General features: G+C 36.3%; 1 protein-coding gene across 3 annotated transcripts in view; it reads right to left on the bottom strand.

Annotated features, from left to right (window-relative positions):
- The window catches only part of XPOT (exportin for tRNA), a 28,206-nt gene that overhangs the window by 14,377 nt on the left and 1,162 nt on the right, over positions 1 to 12,667 (bottom strand). For 2 of the 3 annotated variants that reach the window (XM_008632787.2, XM_017733188.1), the window contains exons 2-11: positions 10,758 to 10,866; positions 9,667 to 9,800; positions 7,768 to 7,850; positions 6,657 to 6,713; positions 5,132 to 5,201; positions 3,837 to 4,055; positions 3,044 to 3,228; positions 2,518 to 2,686; positions 1,036 to 1,272; positions 677 to 715 (exon numbers count right to left, since the gene is read on the bottom strand). In XM_008632787.2, coding sequence (XP_008631009.1) covers positions 677 to 715; positions 1,036 to 1,272; positions 2,518 to 2,686; positions 3,044 to 3,228; positions 3,837 to 4,055; positions 5,132 to 5,201; positions 6,657 to 6,713; positions 7,768 to 7,850; positions 9,667 to 9,726 — 1,119 coding nt within the window. In that variant the 5' untranslated portion in view covers positions 9,727 to 9,800; positions 10,758 to 10,866. The remainder of the gene's footprint in view (positions 1 to 676; positions 716 to 1,035; positions 1,273 to 2,517; positions 2,687 to 3,043; positions 3,229 to 3,836; positions 4,056 to 5,131; positions 5,202 to 6,656; positions 6,714 to 7,767; positions 7,851 to 9,666; positions 9,801 to 10,757; positions 10,867 to 12,667) is intronic. The other variant, XM_017733187.1, reaches the window with a different exon arrangement.

Here is a 12,667-nt window from a genome sequence, read left to right as displayed (position 1 = left end):
CAAATTAGTACATCTACATTGGTGCAGAACAGTCAAAGAATGGAAATAGAAGGACTGGGCTGACAAATTCATGTAAGTTTACTACTTCCAAAGCTTTACTTATTAAACTTAATGTTTTACATATAAACTTAAGATTATCTAAACTCAAGCACATAAACTTGAGCTTAATGTATATTTGATATAATGTTTAACATATAATTGCTCATAATTACAACTGTTATCTCTCAATTGTTGCTTCTTTCTTAAGCTTAACTTCTATTATTAAGGGTTATATTTATGACAACCCTTCCTAGATTTCTTCCAATCCTTTGGAATTAAGGCAGGTTTTAATAAAAATAAAAAACTTCAAGAAAACAACTCTTCCCTGTTGATTTAAGAGTATTCTGTGAACAGTATAGCCTGCAGAGGAGTTTGCCAACATATGCATTAGGGTTGTTTGGGAAGACCAGCTCTAAAATAGCTTTCATCTTCATACACAATTCAATATAGGTTTACTATTTAAAGAAACAAGTGCAGTTACTTAGCAGAAGATGGAACATACTGTCCTTACTTTTAATTACTGTCACATACACATTGAGGCATATAAATGAAATGTGATTTGTTTCAGCAAAATGAAATATACCGATCCAATGTGTTCTTGAAGTACAGAATCTGTAGTAAAAAAAGAAATACCTACCTCTACATTAGCTTTTTGTTGGTCTGAAAGTGCAGAAAGCTGTAAAATAAAATTCAAGTGTTATTTTTTTGTATTCTAACTCGGTCATTACTGTCTAATAGGAAAAGAAAGACTTGCTTTTTTAACAGCCATATGATCTGCAAGCCTTCTTTCCCCTTAACACAAGATTTAACTAAACTCCTTCAGATCTCTAAACAATACTACGGAAATAGCATGACCACAGGCATTAAAGATACTGAATACTAATTAGTCAAAAAACCTATTTTTCAAGCCTGTTTGCATATAGTATGAGACATTCACACAAAAATCAAATAAAATCATGTCAGAATGGGTGTTAAATTGAAGCCAGACATATTTACTTGTTTCAGGATGTGAAGGTAGTCGTAACAAAAGCCAATGATGTTAGAAGAGATGTCATCATCTTCATGAATTAGAAGTTGCAACATTAGGGCCACTTTTGCTTCAATAGCTTGCAGAGTGTCTTGAGCACTCTTCATATCACCATTTTTTATCAGTTTAGTCCAACTAGCTATTAATGCTTGCCCCATCCCATTGACCAGCTTAGAAAATCTGGCCAGAAAATCCACATCATCTTCCTGCAAGAAAAGACACCTGATTAAAAATACTATCAGAGCTTATGTTTAAATAACATGAGATTACATACAGACTGTACTACCCATATCTAGTATGTAGAATTAAATCAACGCTTGTCTCCTAGCCGGAAGCTACAATTGCCTGGTTCATTTTCCCCTGGGAATGGAGAGAGGAAAAAGTTAAAGCAATGCCAGATTTGACTGTCCTTCATTACACAACAGTAGCTTGCTTCATCTCTTCAGATTTGTTTCTCTCTTTACAGCAAGAGCAGGATCAAAATAAAAGCAGTAGCACATGCCTACCATAAATTTTAGGCTGTATAAGAGGAAAACCTTTTTATGGGAAAACGTCAAAGAATTAACAGCTGTAGGTCACTTCAGAAATACTGATAATGAGTACCTTTCAGTACTGCCTGTAAGAGAGAGTTAATATTAAATACTTCTGGCTTGTTTTTGCAGAAATACATTGATCAGAATTCAGACATACCCCTAAAGCAGTCACCTCAAAGAGATGCTTTGGTCTCTGCCATAACTGTACAAAAGTGAAAGAATAACAAGTCTCCCTAAGAAAGACTGAGGTAAGATTTTTATTAGTAAGAATACAAATTTGACAAAGGTTTCAAAATTAAGAGGTAAAAGCCTTGCAATCTAAGAACTACAGCTTCATAAGGACTGGTTGTTCTTTTTCCACAGCAGGTAGTGAACAGCTGTTCCGTAAACATGGCAACTGACAGGGAATGTGTGCTTAGTTAGCAGGTATACTTTTCCAGCTTACAGATAAGCATTTCAAGCCTCACGTTTGATGGTGCACACATGCAAAACAGTATACGTGTCCTTAAGAAAGTTCTTTCTCCTAATTATGCATAGAATTTTTTAGGGTGAGACATTAGATCAGCTATCTTGGCTACAATACCTATTACAGAATCATTCAGGAGGGCAGATTCAAGACAAGGAAACACACAAGCAGTATTAACAGTAGGCACAACATGCTTTAGGAGAGGAACAGAGGAGTTACATAATACCTTGTTTCTAGAATGAAACACAGTGTGTTCAAATTAATAATGAACATTAACAACAAGCTCTTACATTTAAATGTGAGAAAACTGTAAGAAGTGTTCAGCTTTGATGCAAAAGCACAAGTACTTCCCTCTAACCTATGGACTGTTTATAATTTTCTGTGCATCTGCTTATTTAAGAACTGTCAGAAACCTATGACTCATTCCTATTGTTAAAAATCAATACACAAACCTGATCAATACTGAAGAGGCCAGCAGACTGCAACACTTGACATAAAGACTCAACCAATTTTGTTTTATCAATTGGGTCCATTCCCTTATTTACAATTTCAAACAAACAATCACAGGCTTCTTCCCGGAGAACTTCCACAGACATGTGACCTAGCAGCATATTTATAAACCTTCAGAGAAAAAAAAGTTTAGCTTTATATGTACAAAGTAACATTGTATAGAAGCTTTATATTATTTGTGTGCTTATTTACAATGATCTCTTTTTATAAAACAGTGTCAAAGTCTATTGTACTGACAAAACTCAACATTTTATACATTTTAAAGAGAACACAGCAAATTGAGTAGTGTTCAGTTTAGCCATTATACCAGCTTAGCTTGCAAAAACAAATCACTCTCCTAAAATTCCCAAAACTCCAAAGATAAAGTATACAAGTCCTTCAAAGATTATTTTTAATTCTATTTCATTCTATATAGTCAGCACACTACCAAGGTTATTTTGCAAACCTTTTCCATCAAAACCTTCTTACCTTTCATTGGCTATCAGGCTCAAATCTATCCAGGATACATAAGCTCCAACTACTTCAAGGCACTGGCATGTCAACTCTGAGTTATTATATTGATAATTTTGTAAGATTTGGTACCACGATTCCACCAAACTTGGAATGCACTGTTCCCTCATAGTATCTTTTAATAAGGTGTTCCTACGAGCCTCCTATCAATACAGAAAAAGTATAAATCAGTCTTGTCACAGATTAGCATCTTGTCAGATTAGTAGCATTTTTGTATCCACTGACAGACATCATATGTCATAGCAAGATAAATAAATCAGAAACCCAGAGAGAATGCTTTTTTTCCCTTTCCAACAAATAAAACCAAAATATCCTAGGTTTTCCCTTTTTTTAACCACAATGCCCAAACACTGAAAAAAAAGGCAGAAAAAGAAGAGCACCTCTCTAGATCATTAAATGGACTTTTCATGTTAGGACCCCTTAAAACATGCACTAGAAAAAAAATTAACATTTTAAAATGAGTCAGTCTAGCATTACATTGGCAAACTCGGTTGATTAATTTTTGCTTGCAAGCTTTCAAGCAAAACAAAAAATTAACTGAAAAGTATGAAATCACAAAAAGCATTAAACAACATATGGCTTTTGGATTTAAACTACCTAATGTGTCTAAGGCATAGATATGCTTTTTTCCTGTCTAAGGCAGGAAAAAAGCATATCTATTATTAGAGCATATTAGAGCATTCTGCTCTAATTAAAGTAAGAGAACTTCTTAAAAATTTAAAACAAGTGTTAATGCAAAATAATAACTTGCCTCTGATGTATGAACAACATCCCGGTCCACCAGCTCAGCATCGACAGCCATCAGGATTCTGAGGTACATATCCACACCTCGTGGATTAAGGTCAACTACTGACAGAATGTCAAAAAAAAACTTGGGCCATTTTGTGAGATACTCAGTAACAAAAAGCAATGCAAAGACTTGTGCTGCTTTGTTGCGAATAAAAGTCTTCTCAGGCTGGGGATTCAGCATCTGGCAGAAACAAGACATTTCATCCGTATGTTTTTAATAAATTAGAGAAGAATCATATGGGTTTGTTGAACTCTCTGTAGCGGTTAATGTAGTACCTCTCTTCCTGGCTGAGACCAATAAATAAACCCTTACCTTTCCAAGGAATTTGAAGAAAATTTGGCTAAATGGTCATGCAATAGGGAAAACGTTCTCTATGGGCAATACAGTCCTAAGCCTTTCATTCAGTACCAAGACATCAAGTGTACTACTCAAAGACTAAAAGGTCACTTGTCAGTTTGGTGAAAGTTACAGTCGTCCTGCAGCTAGCTTGTGCCTGTGTTAGATGTTAGTGCTAAGAAGAGTAAGGCAAGTTCCTAAATCTAAGGGGAAAAAATAAAATCTGTCACTACCAATCTCCTCTCCTTTCCCTTTTATAAACTCCTAAATGGAACAGTTTGGTACAAAGCAAAAACCAATTATATTCCATTTCCTATTGTTAAGTTTTCTACACAGGAACTATGTTAATCTTCAGTGCAGAAGTCAAATGACAACTATATAATGACAGGTATGGGCAAAGACTTGTATAAGCCCAGTGGATGGTTCTGCTGACTGCAAACCCCTGGGTGGAGCTGATACTACAAGTTTGGCTACAGTAATTAATTCCACAAGAAAGAGTATTCCATACTCTGCCATGGCACTAAGCAGAGGAGTGATAAACATATGCCAGCATTCTAAGTAGACAGGAGTTCTCTCAGGAGGGTCTTAGAAACAGAATTACTGCTCCTCCTCCAGACACTCAGACCATCAGGAATCTGTATGATACCTCTCTAAAGGGAACCTTATTTCACACATAATTGATTAAACCACAATCATTATGTGATGCAAGAGTTATGTATTTAGTAATAAGTTCAGGCATGGACTTTTCTACAACACTTGATTTAAAAAAATTTCTCACAAACCTGTAACCATCAGATACCGAATATCTTCAGGAAGCCATCTTTAAACTTAAATGACAGATTAAACATTTAGTCCACACTCAGTGCCCTATGTCAGCCTAAAAGCCTAACATGTAAGACTGCTGTGAAGGACATACGTACCTGTGCTTGCAGCCATGTTATGAGCGTTTCCCTAATTAGCTGCTGCTGGACTTCAGTAAGTTCAGAGTATCTGAAACAAAAAATATTGAGGTCAAAATGGAAGGGTGCTTCATGACAAAGACCAACACTCAGTAAAGCAAAAACTCTTATATGGTATATAATGTTCCACATTCATGTAAATGGACAGCAATTTGCAAAGCTATTTGCGCGTTAAAATTTTGACTCAAAGGCAAAAAAAAAGAAAAACATTTTACCCATAGTAATGGATCACATTTTGAGGCATTACTGCCTCCTGTGTTGGAATAGAAGCTTGAAATTTTGCAGGAAGGCTGCTCTATCAGGGACATGACCTACAACCCTGATAAAAATACACATTTGACCATAAGCCAAGGGGGGAAGGAAGAGACATCTGTATATGCTTGAACTTGTTTACTACACATTGAAGACTAACACTAGTGAGTACAAGAAGTCCTTCACTGATCTGACCTACACTACATTTATTATCAGACTTGTGTCAAAAAACCCAAGGAAGTAATTCTGATTTATGTCATACACAAAGTCCCAGCAAATTTTGACATTATATGCAGCCCACCTCAAATACTACCCATACCTCTGCCAGGACTAGCGAAGCTGAGAATACTCTACTGCAAAGAGAGTTAGCTATATGCTTGTAGAGTCCTTAATAGGAATGACTGCTGAATGGGACTCCAGTGCTCCTGTCACAGCCAACTATTCATTAGAGAGGAAAAAAGCACCCCACCAAAAATGTTGGAAGAAAATAAGCAGCAGGAAAGCAAGAGAAAACATACTGCAAGAAGCAGGTGACAGTAATGGAACAAGCAGAGGAAAGTGGACAGTGAAGTAAAATTAGATAAATAAAGTCTTTAACATTTGCACTCATACCTAGCTAAAAATCAGCCAAAAAAATACATCTTACTCTGATCTAAACTCCTGACCCACACGTTTGGTGTACTACAAGCATTCACAATGACATTCAAAGATTCCATGTTGCTCAATTCCAGACCAAAGGAGCCCAAAGTGATAAAAAAATACAGTTATGCGCAGTGAAATTTATATTATTAGAAAGTATTTTTCCCTAGAATTATGGTTCTATGAAACCACCAGTCAGTGAAAAGACTTTCTCAACTTCTCTGCCATGGTTATAGAATAGGGAGGGCTCTGTCTGAAGTCCAGGACGCTGTACAGAGGACGGTTGCAAAAATCATTGAGAGTAGAGAGTAAAGCTTGAACCTCCAGACAGGAACAGCTAAGTCTCAAGCAGTCCTTGCTAACTAGCTCTGCACTGGGCCATACCCAGGTTTTAGACTAGTTGAGAGCAGAGCATGCTGCTCAAAACCTCTCCAAGGAAAAGGTAAAGAAATACAAGAAAGCTCTCTGGACCAGACTACAGACACCTCATCAACCACAACTAAGCAACAGATACCATAATAAGTTCATTTGCAAGCAGAATAAAAAGGGAAAATTAAATGGATGTATATGGGCGGTGTCAAGAAAAATTACTCACTTGAACTTAACTTGATGTTCCAGAACTTGAAAGCAGAAGAACTTGATGTGATCATCACTAGAAAAGAAAATTCTGTTACTGGAAGCAATATGGTACACATTTCTGTGAAGAAAAAAAATCCTCAAATATTACAACCAGATTGCCCCTCTGGCACCAGAAAAAACCAAAATTGCTGCTACTGTTACATCAAAGCAAAATGAGCAACTGTTACACTAATATTTATGTTTGATACTAGTCTTTTTTTTTTATAGCCACCTAGTTGTTATGGTTTGATTTCAGTATTGAAGAAACAAAACTACAATACCTACTGTATCCCGCCCTCACAAAAATCTGTCACGCTTCAATAGTATGTTCAAGGCCCACTACTACACTAAGTGCAAGTTGTACACTGCATCTTAAAAACCAAAGGTAAAAAATTGAGGTATAGATTAAGAATAGACATTCCACATGCTCCATCATCCACACCACTTTTTCATCTTATTATCTACAACTTACAACAACCATAATGTACATTTTAAAGATTATAATTTCTAATATTATGTGGTTTTAATTACTACACATTCTCCTGGAGTCAGTAGTTTTGATAAATCATTTACAAAAAAGCATTCACTATAAACTACTGCTGTTATTCAGGAGATATGCACCCCTCAACTTCCTTCCAATTTGAATTATTCTGTAAAACAGCGACAACCTAGTATTTTTGATGTAAATACATAACTATGTGCAAAAATAGTGGCGGTTACACACTCTTTGCATCTTGAAAAATGGGATGGCCTACTCCATAGAACAGGGGCAAGGAACTACTTATGAGATTACTGCATATAAAGTCTATAATCTCACAGTGGGCAACTTTTAGCGCTTCTTTTCCCCTGGATTTCAAACACCAGCAGTCTTTAGGCTACTAAACTATCATGGAGTTTAATTTATACATTGTTCTTCCTTGAAAGGCATTATACAGAGGCCAGAGATCAACTATGATACTAAAAATAGTATGAAGATCATATTAGCTTTCAACAATTTTTTGTCTATTATGCTGCACTGCTAAATCAGACCCACATATATTACTAAAAAATAAGAAAAATAAGAAAGTAAGAAATTACAGTTACATTACCTGTATATACTCTGAGCTAATGCTTCTGCACAGACTTGCCAAGCATCCTGAGATATCTTGAGCTGCTCAAAGTAGGCTAGTGCCTGCAAAAATTGAGGTAAGTTTTGCTTAAAAAAGAGCAAAGCACATAGCAATACATCTCATTCACACTTGCCCTCATATTTAAACAGCTCTTCTTCAAAAAACCAACACTATTTGGAAACATTTCAGTGGCTCCCTAATCACCTTAACACTGAGTGGGTTTTTTCCAAATGCTAATATCATAGGTACCCATTTCATATTCAATACAAAGATTTTTGTTACTTGAATACAGAAGTCATAGAATCAGAAGTGTTGAGGTTAGATGGAACCTCCAGAGATATAGTTGACTAGAGCAGCTTGCTCAGGGCCTTTCCATTTAGGTGGAAGTTCACATCCAAGTTAAAATTCCTTCCACAAACTCTGAAGATGTGGTGATTTAGATTTTTCACTGAAAACAACTCACTATTTTTGTTGCACCACTTTGCATGTATTCAACACCCCAAACTCAAAAAACACTCGAACACTGACCACCTGGACAACTGTCAGTTTATGAATCTTCTACAGAAATTGAGAAAACATCTAGCAAATTTTAGATAATCGAGTTACTTATCAGGACTTCTAAACAGTTTTGACAACAGTTAATTTGATTTAATTGCTTTAAGACTCAGTGTGGCCTGTAATACAGAACAGTAAAGCAAGTTTCGAAGCAGAGATTAGATTAACAACATTATTTCAATTCTATGAATGCCTGTATTTCAAGGTGGAGGTTTGATTGTTGGACATTTTTAGGGGCTGCTTTTTGCATTAGTTCATAAAGGTTTCCATTCACCAAAGTCATCTCCCAAAGTAATTATTCAGAAGTAAGTTCTAAAATAAGAATTCACTTCCTGTAGTTAGTACTAGTGATTTTTTTATCCTTAATATATTGTTTTACTAGAAATGGTTTGATACTTCCCTTATGTTACATCTTACATGATAGTGGAAAAGGCAGGTCCCCTTCTGCTATGAAATATTTCAAAACTGGGCAGACTGCATAGTTAAAAGGTCAATAAATATAAAATCTTCCAGTTTTAGTGATATTCTATTAACAGATCACTAAAGATTAGCTATATCCATCCTTTTAAAAAGGACAAATACCCAGAACCAACATATTTCACAGGCTGCTTAGCAAATCAAACCACATTTGTAACTGTTTTAAACATTCTAGGATTTGTTTTACAAACATAAAACCATGGTATTAACATCCTTGTTACTGAAAGATTTTACTAGAAGTTACTTTGTAGACAGTTAAATCAACATGGTAATCAGTAAGCAGAGATAATTACTCAATAAATAGTTATATAAATAACAATTTCTTTTCATAAGAGCATCTCTTACGCAGTAAATGTTACCCACATACCATGATTACTTTCTTAACCTAAAGTAACACAAGCTTCACTACAATTAAACCCACACATTGCATTAAAAAGACACTAAAGCTAGGTAATCCATTAAAATTATAGTTAAAAAAATTATCTAAGAATCAACAGGCCAATTTCAAGCAAATTGTTTTCTGTGGCTGATTTTCATTCCATGAGAACCTATGTAAGGAGTTGAGCAACAGCTACAAAGAATTGAAAAAACTTAAATAGTCAGAGTCCAGAAAAATAAATTCTATGCATGTTAAGTGCAATTAAACTGAAATGCAACAGAACTGATAATACACAACCCTCAGCCTACAAGTTTGCAACATGGCTTTGTTTCGTACTTGCCACCACAAACCCTATGCATTGGCTTACAAAATAAACCCACCAAACCCCCTCAGCCCATGAAGACATGAGAATTTTGCACTGCAATACCACCTCCAGTTATTAGAGAGAAAAGGAATTAATTACATACTCTTTGTCTGAAGTCTGCATCAGCATTTGGGTTTAGCCCTAAAAGGGCTTGTTCATCCATCTCTATTGCTATACTCGTTGTTTCCTGTTCCTAACTGCTTTGCCCACTTCTTCTAGAGGAGAAAATACAATCATCTGCAAATAAAGAAAGTTTATTTGCTCAGCAGAACTAGAAAAATTAAAACCAGGACAGCAACAATGACACAAGTTGGCCCACAAACCTCAAACAATGTACTCCAACTAAACATGAATGCACACACTTCTGATACAGCTATCAGAATTCTAAATCCTTTAATCAACTTCTCACAGTACTATATTTTGTACTGAACAAGGAAATTTTAAAGTCTTTATATATTTCAGTTCTCTTGAAAACTTAGTTAACAGAAAGATGGCATTATGTATTCAACTGAAAGGCTTGAATTTCAAGCACGCAGGAGTTTCAGCAAGATATGACATACGCATAAATCTACTCCTTCAGTGAAAAACCACAGGCTGTTTCCCCCCGCCACAAAACTGAAAAAAGAACCAAACCAACAAAAAACCACTACTAAACTCCAATATAGTTAAGATGCTTCATAAACCCACTTACAAAGTATTTCCCATGGTGGGGGCAAAGTCATTAGGAGGTCTTTCTTCTAAGGCAAGCACATACAAGCATCTTAGAACTTAACCACAAAATACACCATACCGAGTTGTTAACAACTCAGGAACTTTCTGTTCCTACTGATGGGTGCTGATTTACTAGCAATGATTTTTATTTAGGAAATTCAGTGTAAAATTAACAAGTGAGCTAGACAACTGTTCTAAAGATGGCTTGCCTCTATAGGTTGTTCCACAATGCACTAGCAAAACACAGAGAATTAAAAAAAAATTAAAACTTCTCTGTCAAATACTAGGATGCTGTTAAACAACAAGAGGGGACAAAAATCCATCTATCCTTCACATCTCAGCCCCACCTCCCCCCCATGGTAACATAGTTAATTAGGCTGAAATCAGGCCTTATTACATAAGTATGTAGGAGGTAGAGGAAAGGAAGAGACAAGAGGAAGAGATGAAATACAAAGGAGCTGTGGTTTGAAGCTGCCTACATACCCATGGGTAGAACTTCGAATTTCTTAGTATTGCATCTCATGCATGCTCTACTGTTCACCCTCCCCCACGGGAAGAAAGGTGGCACAGTGACAAGCAACAGCAAGCAGAACTGAAAAGGAGAGCCCAGAATTTAATGTGGTTAGAGACTTTTACAGAAGAGTCAAGACAGAATACACTATGCCAAAGTGGATAATGAAAAGCAATTTAATAAGTAAAACTGAGTTCATACAAAAAAATTTGCAGGTTTCGGCAGTATAGAAACCAGAAAGTCTGGAACAAAGCGATGACTCGTGGCAAAAGAAGCCTCACAGACTGCCTTAGTCACAGTGATCCCCCTCAGGGGCAGAATCTTTAGGGATTAAACTTGCTGTGCTGAGTCTTCTCCCTCTGCATTCCCAGCCCCCAACCTGTTTTCTGCATAATCAGTATCCAGAAGAGCCAGATTAAAAAAAATAATAAAATGCTCTAGGGAAAATGATTTTTTTTTAATAGCATCTTTTGATTAGAGTCTGGTCCATAGTTACACAACTATTTAATATACAGAAGCATTTTTTTCGCATATTTGCCTGCTGATATCAGCACATTACTATCTTTTTGGCAGATGATTTATACCTAGGTGACAAATTTTGCTATTAAAAATAATATGACTCAAACATGTATTCTCTCCACTTGTCATTGCTAACAGCAATGCCAGTCAGTTCTACTCATTTTCTAAATGCCTCATGAGTGTATTTAAAATTTCAACTTCTATCATATAGCCTTTGCTCAGTTTCATCTTGACTAGCCAACTTTAAAAGACAATCAATGAGATGAAATATTTGAATAAGCCTCTTGCAAAAGCTAATAAAATAGCTTTTCATGCCTCATGGTTTTACTTAAGCAGGTAGCTTTTCTACCACGAATCTATTTAACCAGCCAGTTACACTTCAAAAGCAAAACTGAACTGTGATTTCAATAGTACTAATAATTCACAAAATGCATTGCAAAATGCACTTAGCTATAGCATCAAGTATGTCATTAAACCAAGTTTTATTTATAAAACCAATTGATAACATCAATAGTTAATATGCAGATGTGCAGAAAGTATTGTCTTATTTACTTAAGAGATTTTTTTGTTGTTGTTAAGCAGTACACCATGTCGGGTGGCAAACTCATCTTACAGTAATTAGGAGGATGCAGCTCCTTACCAGTGAAGTCATACAGGTATGTCTCATCTTTATTCCCTTTCCCCTACTAAATACTTAAAAATGCATTTAATAGTAAAGATTGTTTTCATAGTGAAGAGGAGGAGGAAAAAAAAAGTCAACCCACTTCAAGTGGGGAAGACTGCCCAATTAACAATACAAATGTTGTCAAAGTGTGTAACTTCGATCCAGATATACCCTAATAGTGAAAGAATGAAAGCATTCAGGGCATTTTAACTACAGATGCTAACCACGGGAACAATGTGCAATTAAAGAAAGCTTCATGTGCAGCAGTCATTTTAAGTATTTACAAGATGTGATAGCACAGGGGGAGCCAGTGGCGTGCCTCATTTGAATTTCCTCAAGTTGTCTCTCTAATAAAACAAAGACATTAAAATTCATCTTCTACCATCTTTTTTGCGGTTTTGCTTGCTGCAAACCTTGGGCACATTTACAGCCTCTGGGCTCTAGACCCTTTACACTGACCCAACACGCGGTTAAAGCCAACAGCTGTGTAACTTACTCCTACTTCGACAACTTTTCAACCGGACTAGAAAAGTTTTTCTTTCTGAAAGTAAGATTAGGCACAGTTTTACTGTCAGGAATTCCCCGTAAGGAGTAAGGCCTCCTTGCCCCCGACCCAGACTCGGTCAGAGCCCGGTCTCCTGTGGCTGGGAAGAGCCAACGCCGCTCCGCAGCGCAGCCGGGGCAGGCGTCGGGAATTCA

The sequence above is a fragment of the Corvus brachyrhynchos genome, unplaced genomic scaffold, assembly GCF_000691975.1.
Source record: "Corvus brachyrhynchos isolate BGI_N302 unplaced genomic scaffold, ASM69197v1 scaffold32, whole genome shotgun sequence".
NCBI lineage: Eukaryota > Metazoa > Chordata > Aves > Passeriformes > Corvidae > Corvus > Corvus brachyrhynchos.
This window is presented reverse-complemented; position numbering and strand designations above follow the sequence as displayed.